Source organism: Rhododendron vialii, chromosome 1a (assembly GCF_030253575.1).
Source record: "Rhododendron vialii isolate Sample 1 chromosome 1a, ASM3025357v1".
NCBI classification, from domain to species: domain Eukaryota; kingdom Viridiplantae; phylum Streptophyta; class Magnoliopsida; order Ericales; family Ericaceae; genus Rhododendron; species Rhododendron vialii.
This window is the reverse complement of record NC_080557.1, coordinates 15,324,545-15,352,510: the sequence shown is the minus strand read 5'-3', so window position 1 is coordinate 15,352,510 and position 27,966 is coordinate 15,324,545. Positions and strand designations below refer to the sequence as shown.

Below are 27,966 nucleotides of genomic sequence, written 5' to 3'. Positions count from 1 at the left end.
TCAAGACCAATCTTATCCAACCAATCTTTGACAAAATCTCTTAGTCTGATCCAAATTCTTGACAAATCCTTGAACATGTTTTTCACATGTAAATCAAACTTACCATATTTCAACAGTGTTGAAATATTAAATTTAATTATTGTGGGGATGTGATTTAGCCGCCCATGTGTGGGTTGGCTTGAAGGGAAAAATGAGGCTGGCCGAAAAGAAGGAAAGCAAAATGTCAAAGTTGGCAGCTATGCAAAATCTCCAAAGGTTGCCCATTAGTAGTAAGGTGTGGGGTAGATGGATGCACTTGTTTTAGGTATAAATATGTATGTGCATGTATTGTATTGATATGTGGGGAAAAAAGTGAGCAGTGGGAAATAGAGAGAAAAGAGAGCTGTGAGAGTGTGAGGTTGAGTAGGGTGACTTGAGTATTTTCCTCCCTGATTTCATAGTAAAATCCATTGTTCATGGATGTATCCATTCTTTAGGAAACCACGTAAAATTTGCGTTCACTCTATGTTTGAATGTGTGTGTTCGTAGTCCCTTCCGCTTTCCAACAATTGTTGATGGTGGGAGTTCATTAACAATTTTAAACCCGGAGAGATTACACACAAAGCACTCACAAATCTCTTTATTGATTCAGCACACAAATTTGAATATTACAAACTCACTCTTACACACTTATATCTCACCCCACGGCTCACACACCTCACAAACTGAAGTCACTACACACTCTCTCTCTCTCTCTCTTTCTCTCTCTCTCTCTCTCTCTCTTACAGCAATTGAACTCCCACACACACTTTGATGCAATACACATGCACACTACTTTATACACTACCTCACAACTATCTTATACACTACTTGACAAGCTACTGAATGACTACACAACCACACAGAGTAAATGCACCGCAAATACAATGCAAAGACCTCTCTGACTTGGCCTTACTCTCGCCTCCCTCTTTACTCCTAGCCTCCACTTTGTCACTCAACAATAGAACACATAGGCCCACCTCACATGGGCAAGATTAACTTTCAACATATCTCTCTCTTTGCTTGATCAGTTCTATGCCAAACGCGGACGCTACTTGTAAAATTCCATGACCCACATGTTGCTGACAATGCATTCCAATCTGATGCCAGAAAACCCAGCTCCGGTTGCCAGTGCAAGAAACTCTTGTTGCGTCCGCTCCTTTCCTCCAGAGTGTTGAGTCATCATTTGTAGATCGAGTTGGAAAATGACCTTCGTCGTAGAGCTGCTATCTGGCATCACCGGAAGAATTCCCTCCACCACAATTATCTTTCCGTTGTCCGGTAGAGCTTTATGACAGTTCTTCAGTAACTTCACGCAGTGATCATCACTCCAATCATGAAGTATCCACTGTATATATGATATATAATAGCATAAATTGTAACTATTGCCATCATCATTAATTCATCATATATATAGTAGTAATAAAACCACCTTAACACCCTAAGTTCAATTCTTGTAAACCCTTATTGAGAAAAAGACGGCCCAGGATTTGTTTTGATTAATACCTACCAAGGATATGCTGAGAACATTTGTTAATGCTGAAAATATTCTGGACAGGTATTAATTATCAAAACATGTTCTTTGCCATATTTTGCCAAACTTTTTTTTCTTCCTCCTTTTATGTGTTCTGTTCGTTTTTTCTGAATTTTTGTTAGATTTACGTCATATTTTTTTGGATTAATCATCCGTCTCGATGAGAGGAGTATAAAAAATACAAAAATTATGGCAGAAAAAAAAAATCACTAAAGACGAAAAAATATCAAACAATTGTCTTATTTGTTTAAGGTGCCGTTGATAAATGCTGAAATATACATATTTTGGCCCTTCAATATACATTTATTAGTTTTTTATATTTGTTAACTGATTTTTATTATGTGTTTTTATGTTTATAGGTTGCGCGAGCCCGTTGTCCGAGACTTTAGACAAAAAGAAGATTTTAAAAAAGTTTGGGGTTTAATGCGAAATAATTCAAAATTGAATAGTTTATATATTATTTCATAAAGTCCAAAGGGCCTTTGTGTGATTAAAGCCCTCAACCCCTATATAAACAATTCATCTACTGACTGCAGTAGCTTATGGAAGAAAAAGGAAGCTGCCGTCAGGATTCCCACAGACGAAACATAAAAAAAAGCGCTGACTGTGAGTTGGGGGCTACGAACTGCTGCCGTCAAGATTTCTTTCTTCTGAATATTGTTTAGTTTTTCTCGTGAGTTGTTTTCATTCTTTCAAGTTTTGAAGTTTTATTCAATTATTCGCATTCTGGTAATTGGTTTTAATTTCTGTTTTTAATAAAAGTTATTCGCTGGTATTTAATTAGTTGATAATATTCTGTTTACTTTTCATCTCGTGCAATAGAAGCATGTTTCAAGTTAAGGTTTCTTTTATTTTATGCGCAATGATTAGTGAGTAGTCGTATAAGTAGGGTCACGGGGTGATTAGTACACTGTGACCAGTTCAGGCGCTGCTCCTATTTTCAAACAATAAAGGAAAAGCAATTTTAGGATAATAAAGAATATTCGTTAGACGAATCCGGGTATTGTCGGAGCCCATGTGAACGGAGATGGGGGTCCAAAATTCATTTTTCGTTGCGCATGGGTGAACGGCAACCATAAGGATTCGCATCTTTCTGGGTATCTTTTTATCACTAAAATCGAACGTTTTAAGAACACTGAATGGAGCAAGCTAATCCGGACTGGTTACAAGTGCTATAAACCCTATGACCGTACCTTCCTTCTAATTATCTGAAAAGTTCAATTATTTCGTAAGTTTAGTTAATCTCAATCAAACTACAAGGAATGGCTACCTAAGAGCCCGTTAAATTAGAACAACCCGAGGTTCCATAGCACACACTCCACCATTCTTAGTAGATTCGACTCCGGTCTTACCGAGTATTGTGCTACATCGGTCTCTGCCCTATGCTTGGGGCAACCCATTATTTTAGGTCTAGGAAATCGTCAAGCATTTTTGGCGCCGTTGTCGGGGACGGTAACGTGTGTTAAAAATTCGGGCTAGTTATTTTTTTTTTTTTTTTCTTTTTAGTTTCTTCAATTGTTTCGAATCAACATAGGTAGAGGTAAGCAATCCTCCATCGTAGGAAAGCAATCACCTCTAAAGCCTAAGTACTACCAAGACAATACCAGACGTCTCGTAGACATTGAGAGAGCGCCGAGAGTAATCGTGGAGCAAAAATTTTTTAGTGGTGAGTCGTTTGATATCGGTGGCCTGTTCGTTGATTTAATAATTGAGCCACCGATGGCAGAGCCACAGATGCCAATGCGTGCCCACATGCATCCTGAGAGGATCACTCCTCTCGGTTCAATAATTCTACCAACTGAGACGGTGGAAGCACGTAATGCTTTCACCATTAAGCCTGGTACGCATAATGCCCTTCCCCTATTTTATGGGAAGGAGAATGAGAATCCGTATGAGCACGTTCGTTATTTCGAGGGGTTAGTGCGCACCTTTACCACCACTCTTTAGTGGGAGAATGCTTGCCTTAAGCTTTTCCCACCATCGCTCAAGGACTACGTAGATAAGTGGCTGCGAATGCAGAAGCCACAATCTCTCAGGACCTGGGCTGCTATCCGAGATCTATTTTACAAGAAGTATTTTTCAGAGAGTAAATCGAAGTACTTGACTTGCCAAGTATAGTCATATAAGCAGAAAGAGGACGAGTCATTTTTAAGGTGCTAGGAGCGGTTCAAAGATTTGCTGTTGTCCTTGTCGCATCATGGTTTCGTGGAACACCAGTTGGTGTCATTTTTCTATTTGGGCTTGAATGTTGCTACGGTCCAACAAATTGAGTACCTCTGTAAGAAAGAGGATTTTCTCGACAAGTCCCTAGACAATGTGTGGGACTTTCTCGATGACTTAGCCAAAAAACATCATAGTTGGGAACCTTCCGAACTCGGTGATAGGGCCATGGCTGCTCAGGGACCCAGTGAGTCTGGTGTTTTCCCATCGAGCGTGCAAAAGCATAATGTCTAGTCTCAGCTGGACAAGCTGGCTAGGCAATTAGAGGACTTGAAGCTTAAGCAAGTCCAACAGGTGAGGTGAGGTGAGAGTCGAGGAGGTGTGCGCATTATGTGAGTATCTGGGGCATTTAGTCACTGCCTACCCCGCGATTCCCATTGTTAAAGACTCATACCATAGTAATCAGGCTGAGGTGAACGCGCTTAACCAACGTTGGGATCCTTATTCAAATACCTACAATCTAGGTTGGGCCCAAAACCCACTTCTAAGTTGGACGGATCAAAAAGCCCCGATGCAACCCCTGGCACCATCTCAACCACAAGTTCAGCAATTCCGGCCTCCTCAAGGCCAAATGACCCAGTTCCGTTACCCACTTCAGCAGTAGCAGGGGTTCGATCCTTCATCTTTTGGACCACCCCCAGGCATTAACCATCCCCCGCGGGATAAACAGACTGATGAGATGATGAAGGCTATTATACAGTTTCAAATTAGCTTCACTGAACAGACTAAGCAGGCAATTGGTGACATTAGAACCCAATTGACCCAGTTGACGGCAGCAGTTGGACAAGTCCAGCAGGAGAAGGGAAAGTTTCCTTCTCAACCTCTAGTCAATACCACTGGTACTCATTATGTGGGCGATTCTTAAGGCCCAAGTAATCTGAATCTCAGTCTGGAAGAGGCTACGGCGATCACCACTCTCAGAAGTGAGAAGGTGATCGACAAGAACTTACCTCCAAAGCAAAAATCGGTTCCACCCTCGGTGCCGGTAGCTATTTCAACAGTCATTCTAGACTTCGAAAGTGTTCCTGAGGTAGAGAAAGAGGCGGAGTCTCCTGAAGTGGTGGTGCTTGCAACTGCAGCCCCACAACTTCGACGACACCTGTTGCTCCATATCCAAATCGCTTGGTGGCGAAGCCTAAGGTCAATGTGAACTTTCAAATGCTGGAATTATTCAAGAAAGTTTAGTTTCCCTTCTCTTTGATGGAAGCCATTGAAGCAATTCCTCAGTTTGCAAAGGTCTTGAAGGATTTATGCACGTCAAAGCGGAGAACTAAGAGTCAGGACAAAATGCTTCTAACGAAGCAAGTGAGCTCCATTCTCCAAGCTGAGATCCCCACCAAGTGTAAGGACCCTAATTGTCCCACCATCCCTATAGCGATCGCATGCCAAAAGTTTGATAAGGCTTTGCTAGATTTAGGAGCAATTGTCAACTTGCTCCCCTATTCGGTATACTTGAAACTGGGCTTAGGTGATTTGAGAGCCACACCGGTCATGCTACAGTTGGCTAATTAGAGTGTGAGAATTTCCAAAGGGGTGGTGGAGGATGTTTTCATTCAAGTGGGCGAGTTCCTATTTCCAATCGATTTCATCGTCCTGGATACTTGCTCGATACCGAAGGTCTTTGAGAAGACTCCTATCATCCTCGGCCGTCCATTTCTAGCCACCTCCAATGTTATCATGGATTTCAAAACTGGACAAGTCCAATTATTGTTTGGGGACTTGAAAATGGGGTGAATGTTTTCAACGTGTATAGTCAGGTTGAGGATGATAAAGAGATATATGAGGTAAGTTTGATTGACACGATGGTGCAAGAGCATGTCGATAGTGTGTTGTACAAGGATCCTCGGGAGATAGCCTTAACTGCCGAAGAGGCGTCTTTCTTAGATTCTGCAGAGGTAGGGAGTTTGATGGAGATGTTGTAGAGGATGTGTGTGGCACCGCTTGGAACCCAGTTCTTGAGCCGCTAGGCGCCCCATTTCCTAAAGCTCTCCCATCATCTATCCAGCCGCCTAAACCAGAGTTAAAACCTCTGCCGGACACGCTTAAATATGCCTTCCTTAAAGGCAATGATACTTTTCCGGTGGTGATCTCCTCATCCCTCGAGGCAGATCAAGAGGCTAAGTTGCTTGCCTTGTTAAGAGAGCACGTAGGTGAATAGGCTAGACGATAGCAGATTTGCAAGGAATTAGTCCAACGGTGGGTACACATCTCATTTTTCTAGACGAGGATGTGAAGCCTTCTAGGCAACCTCAACGCCACTTGAATCCTAATATGAAGGAGGTGGTTAGGGCTGAGGTGCTGAAGCTCTTGAATGCAAGTATTATCTACCCGATAGCCCATAGTGAGTGGGTGAGCTCGGTCAGGAAGTGCCTAAGAAGGCTGTAGTGACCGTCATGAGGAACGGTGAGGGCAAGTTGGTGCCGACCCGTGTTCAAACTGGGTGGCGAGTTTGCATAGATTATCGGAAGCTTAATGCAAGCACCCAGAAAAACCACTTCCCTCTCCCATTCATTGATCAAATTCTGGAGAGGGTGGTTGGCCGGGCGTTTTATTGTCTCCTGGTGGGTACTCTAGCTACAATCAAATAGAGGTAGCCATGGAGGATCAGGAAAAGACCACATTCACGTGTCCTTACGGTACGTTTGTCTACTGTCGCATGCCTTTTTACTTGTGCAACGCTCCCGGAACCTTTTCAAGGTGCATGATAGGAATTTTTAGCGACATGGTAGAGAAAATCGTGGAACTGTTTATGGATGACTTTTCAGTTTTTGGGGATTCGTTTGACGAATGCCTCGAGAATTTAGGAAAAGTCTTGCAACAGTGCGAGGAGAAGCAGTTTGTGCTTAATTGGGAGAAATGCCACTTCATGGTGACCCAAGGGATTGTTTTGGGGCACATTGTCTCATCCAAGGGTATTGAGGTGGACAAGGCGAAGATTGATTTAATTGCAAATCTTCCTACTCCAAAGTCTGTAAAAGACATTCGGTCTTTCCTTAATCACGCCGGTTTCTACCGACGTTTCATTAAGGGATTCAGTGCTATCTCTCAACCGTTGTGCCATTTGCTGTCGAAAGACGCGCCCTTTGTGTGGTTTGAGGCCTGTGAGAAGGCATTCCAGACGTTGAAGTGGAGTCTCACTACTCCGCCGATCGTGCAGCCTCCGAATTGGAGTTTGCCCTTTGAGTTGATGTGCGACGCTTCCGACTATGTAGTCGGGATGGTTTTAGGGCAACAACAAGGGAAGGATCTCTGCGTCGTGTACTACGCAAGCAAGATTTTGAATGAGGCACAATTGAACTACATCACTACCGAGAAGGAATTGCTCGTGGTGGTGTTTGCCTTAGATAAGTTCCGATCCTATTTGGTAAGTTCGCAGATTGTGGTGTATACCGATCATACGGCCTTGAAGTATTTGATGACCAAGCAAGATGAGAAGGCTCGCCTTATCCGGTGGATTCTTTTGCAGCAAGAATTCCGCCTCGTGATTAAGGATAAGAAAGGGGTTGAGAATGTAGTGGCCGACCACATGACTCGTCTGAAGTTTGAGGAACCCACCTCTCATCTCCCCATCGTGGATACTTTCCCTGACGAGCAATTGTTCACTGCTAATATGTGCCCATGGTTTGCAGATTTCGCCAATTATTTGGTGACTGGGCAAATTCCACCCCATTGGTCCACAGCTGAGAAGCAGCGACTTTTGAGAGAGGTCCAGCAGTATATTTACGATGATCCATATGTGTTCAAGTATTGCGCGGACTAGATTATGCGCTGATGTGTCCCCAAAGCTGATCAAAGGGAAATTTTAGAGTTTTGTCACACTGAGGCATGTAGAGGTCATTTCTCCGCAAAGAAGACCACCGCCAAGGTAAACGAGTGTGGTTTCTTTTGGCCAAATCTTTTTAAGGATACATACGTCTTTTGCAAGTTGTGTGATCGGTGCCAGAAATTAGGCAAGATTGGCCTGTGGAATATTATGCCCTTACAGAACATTTTTGTGATAGAGGTCTTCGATTGTTGGGGCATTGATTTCATGGGCCCGTTTTCGGTGTCATACGGGTATGAGTACATCCTCCTCGCGGTGGATTATGTTTCCAAGTGGGTTGAGGCTGTCCCCACTAAGACTAGTGATTCTAAGGTCGTGCTAGAGTTCTTTCGAATTACATTTTATCAAGGTTTGACATGCCACGTGCCATTATCTCTGATCAAGGCTCGCACTTTTGCAATAGGTCTTTTGGGGCGTTAATGAGTAAGTATGGCATCTCTCATAAGGTGTCTACTTCCTATCACCCTCAAACCAATGGTTAGGCTGAGCTAGCGAATCGTGAGATTAAGGGAATTCTAGAGAAGACCGTGAACCCGAATAGGAAGGATTGGTCACTTCGGTTGATTGATGCCTTGTCGGCCTACTGCATCGCTTACAAGACCGTGTTAGGTGCTTCACCCTACCGGCTCGCTTATGGTAAGGCCTGCCACTTACCCGTTGAAATGGAGCATAAAGCCTATTGGGCCATTAAGATGTTGAACACGGGTTTACCAGAGGCGGGTGCCCATAGGAAGCTCCAGTTGTGTGAGCTTGATGAAATTAGGAATGACGCGTATGAAAGCACAAGTATTTATAAGGCTAAGGCTAAGGCGTACCATGATAGGAATATTCAGCGCAAAACCTTTAGTGTTGGTCAGAAAGTGTTGCTATATAACTCGCGCCTTCATTTATTTCCCGGTAAGTTAAGGTCCCATTGGGACAGTCCCTATGTTGTGAATAAGGTTTATCCGAATGGTTCGGTAGATATTTGTGACCCTAAGAATAATAATATTTCTAAGGTTAATGGGCAGCATTTAAAATCATTTTTGGAATATGTAGAAGTAGGTGAACCAGATGAGGTGTTGATCGATCATGTTTATTCGGACGACCCTGTTGTGTAGCCGTGTGGCTACGTTCCGACGGGTAGCTTTCGCGTACCACTCTCTTCACTAAGAAGTGGACCCGGCTATTAACGATAGAGGTACCCATCATTGACTTGGGTTTTGGGCACAATATTTGTATATTTGTTATTTTATTTCTTGTTAAGCAATAAAATGCAAAAAAAAAAAAGGAAAAAAAATAATTAGAATAATGGTCTGGTATAGCCATCTGGTTGAAGCTATGTATCTAGTGCTTAGGAGGTTGGGTCCGACGGCAGGCACGTAGTTAGCAGCGAGAATTCTGTCTGAACCATTTGACTTTAATGTCCAAAATCTGTGGAGATTGCTTCATAAACAGAGTGGTGGGTAAGGAATCTGGCAACGCTAGAGGAAGTGATAGCCTATTAGATGATGGTACCACTTCTCAAGGTCTCGTTGAATCCTATACATACTGTCCTTCCAACAAATAGGGAACCACAGTCTTTGGCCAGGGAGAAAAGTAGTACTTGTGTCTTTTACGTTAAGAAAGTGGATGGTTTTTTTTGTATTTCATTTTATTTATTGCCTTGTTTATTTCTTTAAGTTATTTTTCTTTCTGTCTTGGAGGCTAACATTTTTGCAGGTTATTCGATCTAAGTTGGGGGGTGTCCCTCTCTCTATAATTTACTCTACTTAGCCTCTCCTTTTCGAGGTAATATCTTTCCTCTCTTAACGTATATGTTATATCTTTATTTTTTTTATGTTTTCAATGCGGATATTGAATAATTCAAGTTGGGGGAAGGGATTCACTTTGTTCTTTATTTTGTTAATTAAAAAAATTAAAAAAATGGTTGAAATCTTTTGCATGAGATTTGAAGGCTGTTGAGATTGGCTCGTGATTGATTGAGTTTGAGATGTGATAGTCATTGTTTGATTATATTTGTAGTGGCATTATAGTTCTTTTTGCTAGCTTATCGCGAAGAATTTGTCATGGTATTTATTTTTAGCACATTTGCACTTCACGTCTGTTTGGGCTTTGGTTTCTTATGAGCTGTGACTTGATTATTCTCGATGGCTAGTTTAGTGGAGACTTATGCCCTATGTGAATTTAGAGCCTTACTTTTTCTTGGAGTGGTGTCAAATAAATTCTTATTATCACAAAAGAGCAAATTCGTTGTTGATCTCATTATTTTTGTCGTCGAGTGTTGGAAATATTTTGAATTGCCTACTTATCTCTTGGGTTTGGAAAGTTGCGTGGTTGTGTTGCCCATTGGAGAGGATTATAGGCCATCTTTGCTATTTTGAGCTGATTCGTTTCTTTCTTTCATACATTTATCTCTTGTGAGCCCATTTGGCCTTTCGCATGATACCATTTCTTGTTGAGCTCCTCCATCTATATTGTGTCTTGAGAAGGCTTAGATAATTATGTGGAGGTATGTTTTTAGAAGAGAGAGACTAAATGTAGTGAGAATTGAGTTTTATTGATTGGTGATCTTTTCCATAGAAAAAAAAAAGAAGAGAAAAAAAAAAAGCAAAAATGGAAGACACCATATTATTGTGTTAAGGAGAAATACTTGTTCTAAATATGGGAAAGAAAGGTAGGAAAGAGAGATGTGGCAAAGTTGAAAAGAGAAAAAAAAATGAAGAGGGCACACATTATTATATTTGCCCTATGTGAATTGTTGTAAGCCATTCTCGGATACTTGGATTTTTTCCTAGCTTTTAAATATTTTCCTTTACCTGACGTTATAATCGAAATTGAAGTCCTATTTGATCCTAGGTGCAATGGGTTGTGAATTGGTGGTTAGAAAGAGAGTTTTCAACACTTGGTATTCTTTTTCATGAGATCGTATGTCAACTTTATAGAGCATTCTTTTCGTGTCATTATGTGTGGAAGTATTTTGCTTTCATTTACATAACGTCCGCCCCACATATTGAGAGTAATATGCACCTTGTTTCGAGTGATTTCATTTGTTGAGTGTATGACACGGCGAGATTTGAAGTCGAGACTCGGTCTGGAGAGAACTTTTGGTCATTTTTCACTTATGACCGAAGCTCTTGTTCACACACACCAAGTATAGGTACCATGGCAAATTTTTATGACTTGATAGTATCTAGAACTACTTATGTCTGTTATCTTTTTGCGATGGCTTCATATTCTTTGCTTCAGATATCATTGAGCTGTCTTACAAGTTTTCGGATTTTGTGTGAAAAGAATTCACAGTGTTTGAGGGTGTTCATTGCTGTAAACCCTCACGAGACTCCACTCGTCCTTTGGAGTCGCCTAGGGGTTTAAAAGGTTTGTTGCACGGGCTAAGTGCAATCGTGAGTCCTACAAAAGTGGCATAGTTAGAATTTATTTATTTTTATTTTCTTTGCTCGAGGACTAGCAAAGTGTAAGTTAGGGGGCGTGATAAGTGTCGAAATATACATATTTTTTGCCCTCCAATATACATTTATTAGTATTTTATATTTGTTAACTGATTTTTATTAAGTGTTTTTATGTTTATAGGTTGTTCGAGCCCGTTATCCGAGACTTTAGACGAAAACAAGATTTTAAAGAAGTTTGAGGTTTAATGCGAAATAATTCAAAATTGAATAGTTCATATATTATTTCATGAAGTCCAAAGGGCATTTGTGTGATTAAAGCCCTCAACCCCTATATAAACAATTCACCTACTGACTGCATTAGGTTACGGAAGAAAAAAAGAAGAAAAAGGAAGCTGCCGTCAGGATTCTCACGGGCGAAACATAAAAAAAGCGTCGACTGCGAGTTGGGGGCTACGAACTGCTGCCATCAAGATTTCTCTCTTCCGAATATTGTTTAGTTTTTCTCGTGAGTTGTTTTCATTTTTTCAAGTTTTGAAGTTTTATTTAATTATTCGCATTCTGGTAATTTGTTTTAATTTCTGTTTTTAATAAAAGATATTCGCTTGTATTTGATTAGTTGATAATATTCTGTTTATTTTTCATCTCACGCAATAGAAGCATTTTTCAAGTTAAGGTTTCTTTTATTTTATCCGCAATGATTAGTGAGTAGTCGTATAAGTAGGGTCGCGGGGTGATTAGCACACTGTGATCAGTTCAGGCAATGCTCCTATTTTCAAACAATAAAGGAAAAGCAATTTTAGGATAATAAAGAACATTCGTTACACGAATCCGGGCATTGTCGGAGCCCATGTGAACAAAAAACGTGGTCCAAAATTCATTCTTCGCTGCACATGGGTGAACAGCAACCATAAGGATTCGCATCTTTCGGTGTATCTTTTTCTCACTAAAATCGAACGTTTCAAGAACACTGAATGGAGCAGGCTAATCTGGACTAGTTACGAGTGCTATAAACCCTACGACCGTACTTTCCTTTTAATTATTTGAAAAGTTCAATTATTTCGTAAGTTTAGTTAATCTCAATCAAACTACAAGGGGTCCACCTAAGAGCCCGTTAAATTAGAACAATCCGAGGTTCCACAGCACACACTTCACAGTCCTTAGTGGATTCGACTCCAGTCTTACCGGGTATTGTGCTACATCGGTTTCCACCCTACGCTTGGGGCAACCCATTATTTTAGGACTAGGAAATAGTCAAGCAGCCGTCTTATTTGAATTTTTTCAACATCGGTCCATATTTTTATATTTTTCCTATTCGCCTTGTCGAGATGAACTATTAATTATGAAAATTACGACGAAAAGCTAAACAAAATGTTACGAAATTAAGAAAAAGGAAAAGGAAAAGTTCTGATGCATCCTAATAACTAATTAACATGCTTCTATATTTTACTAGTATATATGTGACTTGGAAAGGAAAAGGAAATCAACATTGACAATCATTTTTCATATGGACATATTAGGCCATATATACATAATCTGCATGAAAGCTAAAACTCACCTTCATGAAAATGGCATCTCCTTTTGGAACACTTTCAAACATATCTCCTCCTACATGTTCCACTCCTGCACCGAAGTTATACTACCATTGTTTGTTAAGGAGCTAATAATATGTCTCGATAAATAGATTTCGATCATAATAACTTAAATTGCAGAATGTACATAATTAAATGGAAATGGATAAAAAATATATATATACCGAGATAGGGCGGGGCGTGTCGGATAACATGGGGAAGGTCAAAATTAATACCCTTGATACGAGGGTATTTGGAGGTGATCAAGTCGAGGGTGACACCGAGACCGCCGCCGACATCAACAAGCGTTTGTAGTTGCTCGAAACCCTTGTAGGAAGAGTGCAAGATTTTATTGAGGACCATTGTGGTTTGGTTGATCATGGCCTTGTTGAATACCTCATTGAACCTGGGATCCTTCCCTGGGTACTCAAATGCATTTGTCCCGTGAACTCTCTCAAATGGGATCCCTCCTTCCAAAACTGCCCCTTTTAACTCGTACCTAGTTGAGTAATTTGGTAGTAAAATCATATCAATTAATTCAAAAATTGGATGATATTGAGCAGTCAACCCCACTCCCCTGCAGTAACAAATACTAAAAGAAATCACTAATGCTTTGGTGACCATGTCTTAAGTACTACATTTAAGGTATCGTGTGATGTGGCACTGTAGGCAAGTAAAAATTCTAGCTTATCACAAATTGCCACGTGTTGCTAGGGCATACAAATTGGCCAATCAAATATCGCCAAGTGCCTGTAAGTCAAAGTTAAAGTTTCATGGACGGGCCAATCAAGTGATGTCAAATGTCCATGGTCAAAAGTTAGAGACATGTAAATAGACCAATCAAATGGTGCCACATGTCAAAATGATACAGTTATTATTTATCAAGTCCGGCCACTCAAATTAGGCTACTTGATGAATAATAATATATCTCTTTATATATAATTACCTTCTCTAAAATAAAAAGAAAGAAAAGGTAATTATCAAATAACTATTATTCCTTTTCAATTCAATAAAGGAAATAATCGAAAAGATCAATATGTAAGGTTAGGGTTGGAGTCTCTATCCCACATCCTTATAAATAGAGGTGTTCCCTCTCATATTTTTTCATCTGCACATTGAAGCATATAAGCTCCAGAGCTCTAAAGATCAAAGTCCTCAAGCCTTTCAAAATTCTTCAAGTCTGCATCCAACAAGAAGTTCTTCGAATCGAAACTTCAAAGCCTCGAAAAACTTTCAACCCAAATCATCAACTTCTCCACAAATCTCAGAGAAGATTTCACCTTTCAATTCAAGATTAAGCATCAAGCCCTCGTTTTAACAACCGAAGAAAAGAATCAGAAGACTTTATTTTCTTTGATTAGAAAATTAATACATCAGAGATTGTAAACCCTAATTTCATACATCAATAAAATTGACTTTTATTCAACATTTTTTCGTCTTTTTCACAGACTCAAAATTTGTGTTCAACAGGCACCACTGTATTGGTAGTAGGCCTGTGAATCCTTTGTTTACCTCTCCACGTGCGAGTCGGGGTTTGCACGTGCGAGAAAGTATTGGGATTTGTCCCACATCGGTTAATTATCTTCTCCAAAACTAGTATATGAGCCTGGGCAGCCTCTCCACTCATTGCCAATTGATTTGGAGTTGGATGTTTTAATGGTATCAAAGCGGATTAAACCCTAACCTGTCCATTTGTTTCTCAGCCGCTGTCTTCTTACTCCCTCAGCCGCCCTGTAGACACCCCAATTTGGGCCTATTAATTATCCTTAATTTGTGACCTCGAGTCTCCCCGATGATGAAACGGAATCAAAATGAGACTTGACTAAAGTTTGAACGATGCTTCTTGTTCTTTTTCAAAACTAAGACGCATTTTTTCTCGACACCCTAAGAGTAAAATAGTGTATAAAATATATTGAATAAAACCAATTGGATTAGAAAGAGGACTCAACCAGCTTTCCAATGCTTCAAAAAACACCCAAATCCGTGTTCAGGAGTGTCTGTGGCGCCCTTCTGAAGTTGGGCAGATACTCTTGAGCGCTCGGGACCATTTTTGAGCGCTCGGGACCACCTCTGAGTGCTCGGGAGCTCTGTCACAGCATATGATGAGCTTTACCATTGACCATGGCTTTTTCAGACTCTTTTCAGTCTTTTCAACGTTCAACCCTGGTCTAGGTCAATGCTCAGACTATATTCAGAAGACCAACAGACATTTCCCCCCAAAATATATTTCACTTTATTTTTCAAAATTCAAAACTATTTTCTCCTCTCCTATAAATATCCCTATGTTCTATCTTTCAAGGAGACCATGAAATTCTCTCTCTAACTTCCCCTATTGTTTACAAATCAGCCATTTTCCAAACATTTTCTAAAAAGTTCATCATTTTCTCAAGCATTTTTTCTAAGAAAAATTCAAGAAAATTACAAACACATTTTCAGTCTTAGATACATCTAAGGCTATGTTTTCTACTGTTTTTTCATCTATTTTCAAGCTTTCAATTCAATCCAAGGAGCAAAGTCTAAGCTTGAAAAGGTATAAACACCTTCATAATCCACTGTATACTTCTGAGGGGAATCAAGGGACTCATACCAGTTTCCCATACTGGTGGTGAGTTCATTTTGTCTTAGTTTAATAGTAAAAGTAAGAGGAATACAAAGAAACAAAATTTTTTCTAAGCACTAGATGCACTCCCGAGCGCTCGGGACCATTCCTTAGAGCTCAGGAGTGCTGCTGCTCACCAAAATCTTATTTTGTCGTTCAATGCTGCATTTTCTGTTCTTAGTAGACGCTGGGTATAAACTAGTCCTCCCAGAGCCCGGTTATTTTCATTTTCCAATAGCAAGGAAGCATGGTTTGGAGGACTAGAACCTATTCCTAGCCATTTAAATCCTCTGCTGAGCATATTCAAGTTTTTTTTTTTGTGTGTTTCTGTTTAGAATATCATGTTATATCTGTGCGAACAAAGTTTCCATTGTGGTCTAGCAGTATTCCTGAGCGCTCAGGACCGATCCCAAGCGCTCAAGAGTGGTTCCAATAGCAGTTTTCCATTTTTTCTGTCATTGTCCATTTTTCATTATCATTTCAATATATCTTGTACACTAGCACATGCATGCACCTCTTTACTTGACATACCTGTGGATACCTGCTAATTGTTTAATGAAACAAGGTATTTTCGATAAAATCCCGCAAACATTGAGTAGAGATCGGCCCCGTGTTGGGAAAGAGGGGTGCCGTAAAACTCTTCCCCTCTCGTAACATGGCTTCCAAACTTAAAACAATCTCTGACTTTCAATTTTAAACCATCATTTTCGATCAAAACGGTTTCTCGGGTGGCGAACCATAAATCCGGGTGGCGACACTTCAATTTTTCAAAATCTGGGTGAGTAGCCCAATGCCCCTCTCTTTTCCTCAAGTACATCTCAGAAAATCTCTCTGCCTCAGAAAATCTCAAAACGACCCTCCATCAACCAGACCCCGCATTTGATATCATCTGATATTTCTGTATCTGCACTGACACCCCTCTTTCCCGACTACTCCAACAGCCTTTTTTTTCTGGTATTATCTGATCCGATCAAGGTGATGTTACTGTTTCTTTATTCTACACCTATTCTGGTATTTTTTGATCCGATACTCAGCACATCTATTCTAGTATTTTCTGATCCGATACTCAACACATCTATTCTGGTATTTTCTGATCCGATACTCAGCATCAGATATTCTGCATCTAATTTTTTTTTTTTTATATTCGTCATGTTTGGAGATAAAAATCAAGGTATTAGTGTTATTCTGACTGGTAACAACTACTCCTACTCGGCACATGTCATGCAAAATTTTGTTGTTGGTAAGGGAGTGTGGGGACATGTGGATGGTTCGACACCACAACCATCCGATCCGAAATCTGCTGATTATGACCAATGCACAAATTCTTACTTGGTTCCACAACTCAGTCGACCCACGTATTGGTATGAATTTTTTGAAACATAATACATCGAAGAAAGTGTGGATTATTTGAAAGCAATGTATCTTGAGTCCAATTTTGCAAAACAGTATGAGCTTGAATTATCCATTCGTCATGCTAGTCAGGGTGATAAATCTATTTAGGAGTTTTATAACGAGATGACTAGTTATTGGGATCAGTTAGCTCTTATGGAACCTGCTGAGCTACAGTCAACTGATGCTCTTGTTGCATATCGCGAGAAGCAAAGGCTTGTACAGTTCCTTATGCCACTTCGAGTAGAGTTTGAGCCTCTTCGCGGGGCAATTCTGCACCGCTCTCCTCAACCCTCTGTGGATGGGGCTGTTCATGAACTCATTGCTAAAGAAACAAGGTGTAGACACCCCAATCTGAGCATCCGAATAATCTTTAAGTTCCCCAATGATGAAATAAGGAAAAATATACATTCGAGGCTTGGATTGTTACTCCTTTGTTATTCCTTCTCTAAACCTCCAAAAAATCCCTTTTCAAACATGGAGGATGGCCCCCGGTGCAAATAGAAAAATGCGTTTGCTTAGTCAAAAACAACTTTTTTCATGACACACTGATGGTAAAATGGGTACATATTTCAATGTATAAAACGTCTTTGAGTGAAACCAATTGGGTTAGAAAGAGGACTTGACAAGCTTTTCAATGCTTTGAACCGTGCCCAAATCCGAGTTTGAGAGTGTTAAGGGCACCCTCGCGAAATTCAATGTACTGTGCTATCTCGAAAAACCACGCATCGTTTTGAAACGCGGCGCGGCATTTCAGAAACGCAGCATGGCATTTCAGAAAATTTCAAAAAAAATCACTCCACCGTACGAGATTTCAATATACAGCGCGGCATTTCGGAGAAAAGTTCTGACAGTTGCAGAAATTTGTCGGCCACGCCTGCATGTGCAGAGAATGAATTTTGTTTGGCCCAGAAGCCACCTCCCATCTTGGTAGTGTTCATCCCTGGCTCTCTTGCCTATAAATACACCCCCCCCAGTTGACAAGTACCCCTTCAACTCCAAATAAAGCAACTCTGCCATTTTCTAGACTCTCTCTCTCTCTCTCACTCTAAAAGTACCCCTATTCTTCTTCTCCTCTTAAGTTCAGTAAACTAGTGACTTAGGAGGACCTCCACCTCAAAGCATCCAAACAACCTCACATCCTTCAATCTCCATTCAAGCATTTCAAGTCCAAATCAACTTCCATTCCTCCATCTTCAAGCACATCCAAGCTTCGATCAAAAGGTATAAACAAATTCCTTGGGCTAAACCACGTTTAGCTTTGAGGGGAGCCGATCGAGGCCCGAGACCTTCTCGGTCTTTCTATACGGAGTTTGGGTCTCAAACGAGATTTATATTCAAAAAGCACAAAAAAATAGTTTCTGTACCGGATACGTTGCACCGTGCGGCGTTTTACAACTCCGCACGGCGTAGTGCGTTACACCGTGTAGTATTTTATTTCTTGTACATATTCCTTCTTATGCTATTCTGTTTAGTCTGTTTACTGCTTTTCTATGTGGGTACATTCCAGAATTAAGTTTCATGTTAAAAGTCTTTTTTTTAACTTTATTAAATCTTTTAACATTCCAAAAAGCTTTTAACATTATTTTATATGATAAGATGAACAAAATGGTTTCGTAAATCATTTTTTAGAGATTCGGAAAATATAAAAAATTATTTTGCGGACATATGGTTTGTTTTGCCATGTAAAAGCGAACTGGTTCTGGAATGTGTAGACAGGTACACCGCACGGTATTTATTCATACCATGCGACGTATCCGAGTCATCGTGCAGCGTTTCTTATGATATTGGCAGATTGTTGTAATGCTGTTATTTCATTTTCTGTACATTGCTCATCCGTTTCATACTGCACAATTTGCACCACAAGCACGCCAATGTGTTATATTAAACCCCATGTCTCTTTCTCATACATATTTTAATCAAAGTTAAGTTTTTCAAATGATATTAAATCCTCCATTTAAATCCTTAAGGACGAGTGTAGCTATTGTCATCAGAAGGGTCATTGGAAGTATAATTGCCCTACGCGTTCCCAACTGAAGGGTCGAAATGCTTCCTAGTCCACTGGTTCTCATGCCCCACAGCAGTATCGTCACCCTCCTATAGCCTTGTCAGCACCTACCTCTGGTAGTGCCTCTCTAGAGTTTGATCTTAAGCAATTTCAGCAGTATTAGGCTTACATGGCAGCCATTCGGGGGGTTTCTCCCCATGCTTCTGCCATGACTACCACTCACTCAGGTTTGGGTAGTCCCTCCACCACAAGTATATTATCCACCACTTGGATATTTGATTCTGGCTCTTCTCATCATATGACCCCTGACTTATCTCTTCTTAGTAATTGTGCACCATTTGTTTATCCTATTAGTATTGCCACCACTGATGGTTCTCCTATGCATGTTGCTTCTATTGGTTCTATTCAGTCTACTACCATGCCTTCACTATCTCTCCCTAATGTCTTTTATGCTCCTCAGTTGTCATTAAGCCTTCTTTCGATTAGCCAATTGTCTGACTCTGGTTTTGATGTTGTTTTCTCTTCCTCTAGTTGTGTTATGCTGTGCAGGATCGGGATTCCAAGAAGTAGATTGGGGCTGGCCGTAGAGTTGGTGATCTCTATATTTTGGAGAGCTTGCATCTCCCGATAAAAACTTCTTCCACTGCTGCGTCATCGATTTGTTTAGATCATAAGTCCTTTCCATTTTATCTTTGGCATTTTAGATTAGGACATCCGTCTAGTGAGCGTTTAAAACATTTGGTTAAGTCCGGTCATTTGGGTCATGTCTCTGTCAGTAATATTTCAGAATGCAGTAGTTGTAAGTTTGCAAATATGTCTGCGTTACTGTTTAATAAAAGTACTTTTGTTTTTTACCTCTCATTTTCAGCTCGTTCATATTGATTCATGGGAACCTTCTCCGGTTGCTACTAAATGTGGTTTTATCTATTATGTTTCATTTGTAGATGACTTTAGTCGGTATACCTGGGATTACTTAATGACACACAAATTTGAGCTCTTTAAAATTTATCGTAATTTTCATGCCATGGTTCAAACCCAATTTTCCACGTCTAATAAAATTCTTTGATCTGACCTAGGTGGGGAATATTCTCTCTCTGAGTTTCATGCATTCCTCGATACGCTTGGAACTATCCATCAATCGTCTTGTACAGACACTGCCACCTTCCTGATACTACCCGGTCCCTACTCCTATCGTCCTCCATCCCGTCTTGTTATTGGGGAGAAGTTGTTCTTACTGCAGCCTATCTTCTGAATCGGATGCCCACCCCTCTTCTTTCTGGTAGTTCTCCTTATGAAAAGCTTTTTGGTCAGGTTCCTAACTACTCACTCCTTCGAGTGTTTGGTTCTACTTGCTTTGTCTTTCTTCCTAAGAAAGATCGCACTAAGCTCAGCACCCTTTGTGGCTTAATTGTCTTTTTGGGGTATGGCATTAATCAAAAAGGGTATCGATGTTATGATCCTGTGACCAAAAAGCTTTATGCGTCTAGGCATGTCGTCTTCTTAGAGCATTTCCCTTATTTTACTCTTCCTCCTACTACTGCTCCTGTTACTAAAGAAGATTTAAGTCATATTCACCATTTTCGTCTGGATAAGGATGTGCCTCCCGAAGAGTATACGTCTACTCTTGAGGTACCTGACATTTCTGTGTCTCCCTCGACATCTCCTCACCGTGCTTCGATCACCCCTTACCTTAGGTCTCCGCCCATCGTCCGACCTCTCTGGCTGCTCCCCAATCCGCCTACTCGCTGGTATCCCCTTCGTGAAAATTGCCACTTACCGGTAAAATATGGCTTTACTAATACTTGTTTCTCATCCTCTTATTAATCATTTCTTTCTTGCATACACATGTATTTTGAGCTTAGATCTTATGAAGAAGCCTGTACTGATCCCAACTGGATGGATGCCATGCACACCGAACTCAATGCTCTTGCTCAAAATCAGACTTGGGAGCTGGTTCTCCTGCCGGATGGTAAGAATCTTATTGGTTGCAAATGGGTCTATAAGGTCAAAACTCATTCAGATGGTCTTTGGAGCGGTATAAAGCCCGCTTAGTCGCCAAAGGGTTTTCTCAGGAGTATGGGATTGATTATGAGGAGACTTTTGCTTCCGTTGCTGAAATGATCACTGTTCGCACCTTGATCTCTGTTGCTGCTGTGAACAAGTGGCCTCTCTATCAGTTAGATGTGAAGAATGCTTTTCTCAATGGCTATCTCTCTGAAGAGATCTATATGCAGCCTCCTTCTGGGTTCTCTCATCCCTTTGGTCTTGTCTGTTGCTTGCGCCGCACTCTCTATAGCTTAAAACAGTCCCCTCGCGCTTGGTATGCGCGCTGTCAGGATGTGTTCTTCAGATTGGCTTCCAATCTAGTAAGCATGACTCTGCTCTCTTTCTTCGTCTCGCTTCTCATGGCCTGGTTCTGCTTCTGCTATATGTTGATGATATGATCATCACTGGTTCTGATTCTGTTGCTATTGATGAAGTGAAACGTCATCTCTTCTGCAAATTTGAGATGAAAGACTTGGGCCCTCTTCGGTATTTTCTTGGTATTGAGGTTGCTTCCTCTCCTCAGGGGTATCTTTTGGGACAGTCCAAGTATGTTATTGATATTATCCACCGTGCTTGTCTTACTGATACCAAAACTTTTGATACTCCCCTTGAGCTTCATGCCAAGTTCTCGGCTTCTGATGGTGTTCCCCTTGAAGATCCTACGGAACATCATGAGTTGGTGGGTTGCCTGGTATATCTTACTGTCACTTAGCCGGATATTGTCTATGTTGTTCACATTGTTAGCCAATTTGTCTCTGCTCCTCGGACTACTCATTGGGCAGCTCTGTTACGTATTCTTCGGTACGTTCGTGGTACTCTCCATCAATGTCTTCTGCTATCTTCTACATCAAACTTAATTCTTCATGCTTATGCTGATGCTGATTGGGCAGGCGATCCTAGTGGCCGCAAATCTACCCCTGGCCTTTGTGTTTTTCTAGGTGACTCCCTTATATCCTGAAAAAGCAAAAAGTAATCTATTGTGGCTCACTCCACCGCTGAAGCTGAATATCGTGTTATGGCTCATGCTATCTCTGAAATCGTTTGGCTTATCTCCGACATGGGTGTCTCTGTTACATCACCTACGCCTCTTTACTGTGACAACAAGAGTGCTATTTAGATTGCCCATAACTCGGTCTTCCATGAGCGCACCAAACACATCGAAATTGATTGTCATTTCATCCACCAACACCTTCAGTCTGACTCTATTACTCTACCCTTCGTCTCTTCCACGCTGCAGTTAGCAAACTTCTTCACGAAGACTCACACTGCTACTCGTTTCCGCTTTCTCCTTGGCAAACTCTCGATGTTCTCTGCTCTTGCATCCTGAGTTTGAGGGGGGGTGTGAATATATCTTAATATATTTGATTGTACTTATCTTTTATTTTAGGCATGATATCGTGATCGTATCATAATTATATTGTGTAAGCTTTTCCTTTTCTAGACATAGGCTTTTCCTATTTATATGTGTATTAGCCTTGTCTTCAAGGTATTCTGAACGTCAGTAATAATATTTTGTTTTCTCTTTTTCTGTCTCTTGTCTTAATTAGTCGTTCGACGGGGAAACAAGCCAACCTTGTTAGTACCTCAAGTCGTGAGTTCGAGACTCCAAAGCTTGGTTTCAAAACCCTTTTTTTTTTACAGGTTCCAAAATTTGCATTTAAAATTGAAGGGGCCAGGGATCGAACTCACGATCCTATGCTCCATATACACATGCCTTACAACAGTTTTACATTAATTAACCAATTTGTAAAATAGTTCACATACATAATATTTAATATATTCCGCTACTTGGGGGCCAAATTATTTGGCCGAGGCCCAAGGCGGTTGTTTGGTGGGCCTATGTTCAGGGTCGGGTCTGATTGGTAAAATGTGACCCGTTTACCATGTAGTGGAGCACATTCTACCAATGCAATTGTGACACCTTACATGGTATCCAAAATATGATACTCAGACATACGGTCACCATAGTATTGCTCGAGAAAAATTGGATGATAATTAGAGTACGAACATGAATTAATTACCAGCTATCGTTGAAGACCTTGTCCTGGATCAGGCACAAAAGTGGTGCTAACGAGACTCCGTCCTGGTTAGAAACAAAGTACTTGGCCACCGGAGCTAGCCCATACAATCTCATATCCCCTACTAGTGCAGGGGAGTCGGAAGGGAGGTCGACGGCCGTGCAAGTGAGAATGCAGTGGCTGGCCAGGAATCGTAGCATTCGATCCAGCATTTCTGCTGCATCGGGGTTGCAAACGAGGGTATTAGCCGGAAGCTGAGACACAATCTGAGATGGGGAGAGCTGGACTCCGGGGCCTGCCTTCGCTATTATATCCAGCACTCGTAGCTCCACCGCTGCCTTCATCACCAATGGCAACAGTGACGAGAAAGCCAGTTCCATGGCATGGCTACACTGCTTCTCCTCTTCTTCGTCTCTATTAGATTCACTACTTGCATTATGATCCCAACTGTAATAACCATCCATACTTAGTTTGTTTTCTATTCAATTTGCTCTTTTTCTTTACAGGGAAAGATCTGCATCGCCCAATTTATACATCCATTCCTTCCCAGCTAAGCTAGCAGAACCAGTCCTGAGCTAAAGCTTGTGTTGCGGTCACTTTACGCTTTCAAAAAAATTTGAATTTCAGGGGCCCTCTTACTTTTTTTATCCCTTATAATAGTCCAATAAAAGGGCTTCATCGTCTTTTCTTGCTATGATATGAACCGTTCATTTTGTAGAGCATCTCTATTAGTTAATCATTTGTAGACACTTTAATCATTCATGCACATATAGAATTATGGTCATGATCTGATATCAACATAAAATATGTTCAATGCATTGTCCACGATTCATTTTTTCTAATGATATATAAACGCGGTTGGATTGTTGAGGATTCAAATCAACAAATTTTATTATTTTTTTAACTCGTGATCATGGATGCATTCAATGAACGATTTTAATCATCTAAGTAGGTGGATCCAGATCCTCTCCCCATATTCCTCTCCAACCATCTACCACAGCTTTTAATTCTGAGCTGCCGGTGCATTAATGAACGGATTGGGCGGTTGATATGAAGTCAGCATCACCACCCTTCAATGTTTAAACAGCACGACACCATTTTGTTTTTCCTTCAAACGACAACTTGACACTGAACCATTTTTTCGTCAGTAGAACCCACTTCTCTCTCTCAACCACTTTGATATTATTTTTCTTAGCCATTTTTTCGCCCACAAGTTTTCTCTGTTCCGAATCTTCCGATCCAAAAAAACAAATTCTCTCTCAGATAAACAAAACTCTCTCTCTCTCTCTCTCTCTCTCTCTCTCTCTCTCTCTCTCTCTCTCTCTCTCTCTCTCTCTTTGATTTTACATAAATGCTCGTGTTATGGTGATTAATTTGGTTGTTTGTGGTTTTCAAACAGTTCCCATCTAGTTAAATTTGAAGGAAATACTCATCCTTCCGATTAGTGGCATGGAAATTGAAACAGAGTCTTATTTTTTCATGTTTTCAAAGATTTGAACAAAATCTCAAATTGTATAAAAATGAAAGCAAAAACCCCTATATCTTTTTCCCAAACCCACCTCAAGAAAACTAAGTCAATCAGAGATTTAAGATAGACAAATATTTTACCGCTGTGAAGATGGGGTTGGATCATAGCAGTCAGATTTGCCTTAGCATCAGTCCCGAACTAATTGAATGGAGGGCTTGAGCTTGAGAGTTAATTTTGCATTTTGGAAGATGAGGGCTCTGCTTTTTGTTTCTGTGTACGTGTGTGTGTGTGGAAGAAAATGTTGCAACAGTGCAATGTCAGGCTGCCGTTAGACAGAAAAACAAAACGGTGTTGGGCTGTTTAAACAATGGGGAGTGGTAATGTTGGCTTCATATCAACCGTCCGATCCGTTCATTAATGCGCTTGCAGCTTAGGATTAAAAGCTGTGGTGGATGGTTGGAGAGGAATATGGGGAGAGGATCTGGATCCTAAGTAGGTGGGTTTAGGATAGACGTGAAAATACAAACTTGACTCATTCAATATTAATTTTCCAACAAATGAGGAGTATTTGAGGATCCACTGGTTCTATTATATAGTTGGCTAATTCAAATAGGAAACTACCTACTTAATTGGGAAGAAGAAAAAGCTATCGAACCAAACAAATCTAAGATTATGCCCAACCTATATAATAGAAAGAAAATAAGAAATCATATATATAGCCATACAGGCATACAGCTACCTATACCACATATAATAATAGAAAGAAATCGTATTTATAGCCATACAGCTAGCTAGCTATACCCATACATTATTTGATTCTTTTGCCAAAGCTTTGGCCGGACTTAAGGTCGAGTTCAGTTGCACGGAAAGGATGAAAAAATCAATTTAATTGTAACTCTCTGTGTTCAATTATCAGAAAAATTGTAGGATTCATAAATTCAACTTTTCCACCGAGAAACACTTTCTTGCAAAATAAGTCTTACCAAAAGAAAGAAATTCTAGCTTCATATAAGATTCTTTTCAAGAGAACACACATAGGGAAATAAATTTCATTTTCTTTACTTTCACTTCACTTTTCTTTGGAATTTATTCACACAACATTTCCGACAACTGAACGGAGCCGACACCATGATGTTATCTATGATATCAGCCAGTATATAAGCCTTTTTTTTCTTAAACTATTGTTTGCCAGACTTAACGACACCATGATATTATCTATGATATCACCCAATTAGGCCCTGTTTTTCTTAAACTATTGTTTTCGTTATTTTGTTTCATCTTCTCGTAGTTTTTGTTAGATTCACATTAAATGTTATAGATTCATCATTCATCTCGACGAGAGAAGTTTAATAAGTACAAACATTATGGCCAAAAGCAAAATAAGTTCACAAAAGAAGAAAAAAGTTCGAAATAACTGTCTGTTTTGTCTTTAGTGAATGTGGTCGTATCTAGAGTTTTTGTCAACTCCAATTCACATTTGTAGATTCTCTTGATACTTTTAGTTAGGACGAATGATTAATTCCAAAACTTATGACGAAAAGATCGATAAACAAAAAGTTCCAACATAAAATATTATCGAAATCTATTGCAAGAACAATTTAAGATGAACTCAGCCAGATTTCGTTTTTCAAACTAAGGCTCCATTTGTTTTGATGCAAAACATTTTTGAGGAAAATATTTTACCCTATTTCCGGTATTTGTTTGGATAAACATAATGTAAGACATTTTTAAGTGTAAATTAATTTACGTCATTTGACGGAAAATGATTTACTGTTCAGATTCCTATAAGTCGTTTTTGGCTCCCGGTGAGCACTATATACGCATATACATGAATTTGAAACAAAGGCAACTTCGAACCAAAAGAAGAGAGAGAGAGAGAGAGAGAGAGAGAGAGAGAGAGAGAGCGGGGGGGGGGGGGGGGGGGGGGGGGGGGGGGGGGGGGGAGGAGGTTTAGAAGAACAATAGAAACTCCTACGTACCCAAACAAAACCCCCAATTCTCAACATCGATCTATGTTAGTCTCTACAATTGAGAGACCTCTATTGTTTTAATTACATTCCCATTTCATTTGAAATTCTTAAAGCAAGTTACGTTAAGGGAAAAAATGGGGGGGGACGTAATAGATAGAAAAAAATGTATTTGTTTCTGAAAAATATTTTTCATGTGCAACCCAATACCGAAAAACAAAAATGGAAAAATTAATTTCCTAAAAAATCATTTTCAAGGAAAATGTTTTACATTATAAAATGTTTTTTTACATATAGAAACAAACGGAGCCTAAAAGCCTCTACATCAGCTTTCTCCCTAACTGAAATATGGTGAAATTTTTGTTTATCTTTGCTAAAAATGTCGTGGCATTTTTTTTGTTAAATAAAAATGTCGTTGGCATTAACAGTGACCTTCGAAAATACTGTACTAAATAATCCTTTCTCGTAATTGACACGAAAAATGATTGGCCCAGTATACCGCAATTTACGCCACGCTGTTTGGTCATAAAGAAACATTTCTCGTAATTAATTATTGACAAGAAAGTAGTACTACACTAGTAAAATTTGTTTAATTAAATTGTTGATTAATTAATACTAACTTCCTGGCGAAGAACATGGTTTAGAGGTTTACATTATTATATTAATTAAGATGAATATTATATATAATATCCTAAAGGCTACAATGATCGATACTTTATCAAATGGTACTAATTAAATTAAATTATCGATTGTAGCAACTTAATTAATGATTGTCGATTTCTTTACTACCACGTGACTCCCATTCAGGAACAATGATGTCTCTTTTATGTCCCCCGGGAGTGTTTTATTATTATATATATAGAAGTATGTTCTTTAAGATCGAGTACATAACCATATAAACAAAAATGCTTGTTGAAATCTTAAATTAGTTATACAACTTAGGGGTTGTTTGTAAATTTATAACCAGTGACGGAGTCAGAAATAACATTCAGAGGGGCACTTTTCATAATTATAAACCTAAAAAACAGAAGTAAAATATACTTTTATTAAAATATATTAAAATTGGTTTATTGAACTATTTTTATAGGGAAAATGACAGCTCAGAACGTGTATTGATAATTAATACCTACCAAAGACATACTGTGAACATTTATTAATACTAAAAATATCATTAACGGATATTAATTATCAAAATACATCTTTGACCGTCATTTCCCTTTTTTTATATTCGTATTTAAGTGTTACAAAGTATTTTTAATAAATGAATATCTTAAACAAAAACTACGTTACAGGAGCTCCATTTTACTACTAGTACTCCACTACTCCTACGTGTACGTCCCTACCACTAGGCCTGTAGCTAATCAATAGGGGCCAATGGTAGGCTCATTATAGGAAATCAGTAAAGATATTGGTATCGACCACCACCCTCTTGAAATTATACCGACAGTCTCGTTGGGTCAATTCCGGCAACCGAATAGTCGATCCGAGCAGTTAAAAAATTCTAAAAATACGAGCACTCTCCTGCAAAATTCGAACGATCATATTGAGAACCTTTGGGAAGGATTTTCTGCAAAACAAGTCCAAGGACCGATGGTGTTTCCGATCTGTGACCCTCCGACGATCAAGCTAGCTAGATTGGGGAAGTTGCGAGAAAAGAGAGAGCGAGTGCTATGTAGGAATTGGAAACAAATAGAAGCCTATCTTTCCCATTACCTTCCCTAGCTATCATTTCATGGGTGACTTTAATTAGTGGGAGTTGTGGCATAATACGGGGGATGACTCCACTGTTTTATGGGTTTTCAGACCTCGCAAGCCTGCCAATCAGTATTAGCCTTTCTGAGCACCCGGCCACGTGCATCGTAAAATGTATGAGTAGTTTGATAACCAACTACCACCCCGACCACCATTATCACCATCCC

The 27,966-nt window shown here is 39.9% G+C and overlaps 2 protein-coding genes across 2 annotated transcripts in view; one reads left to right on the top strand and one right to left on the bottom strand.

The window, feature by feature from the left end:
• Positions 1–1,036: 1,036 nt before the first annotated feature.
• LOC131306389 (caffeic acid 3-O-methyltransferase-like) lies at positions 1,037–23,109 on the bottom strand. The gene is made up of 4 exons (XM_058332599.1): positions 22,616–23,109; positions 12,738–13,051; positions 12,540–12,604; positions 1,037–1,366 (listed from the first exon to the last, which is right to left on the bottom strand). Exons 1-4 carry the CDS (start codon positions 23,074–23,076, stop codon positions 1,070–1,072), a joined length of 1,137 nt encoding a protein of 378 aa, XP_058188582.1. The 5' UTR covers positions 23,077–23,109; the 3' UTR covers positions 1,037–1,069.
• The window catches only part of LOC131306397 (caffeic acid 3-O-methyltransferase-like), a 96,752-nt gene continuing 78,606 nt past the window's right edge, over positions 9,821–27,966 (top strand). Inside the window, exon 1 of the mRNA XM_058332620.1 lies at positions 9,821–9,826. The gene's annotated coding sequence lies outside the window, so the exon portion shown is untranslated. The remainder of the gene's footprint in view (positions 9,827–27,966) is intronic.

Coding starts and splice junctions, on each gene's coding strand:
- LOC131306389 (XM_058332599.1), bottom strand. CDS start 23,076: ATGGATGGTTATTACAGTTGGGATCATAATGCAAGTAGTGAATCTAAT. Junction 13,052..22,615: donor AAGGTCTTCAACGATAGCTG/GTAATTAATTCA, acceptor TTACTCAACTAG/GTACGAGTTAAAAGGGGCAG. Junction 1,367..12,539: donor GAGATGCCATTTTCATGAAG/GTGAGTTTTAGC, acceptor TCATATATACAG/TGGATACTTCATGATTGGAG.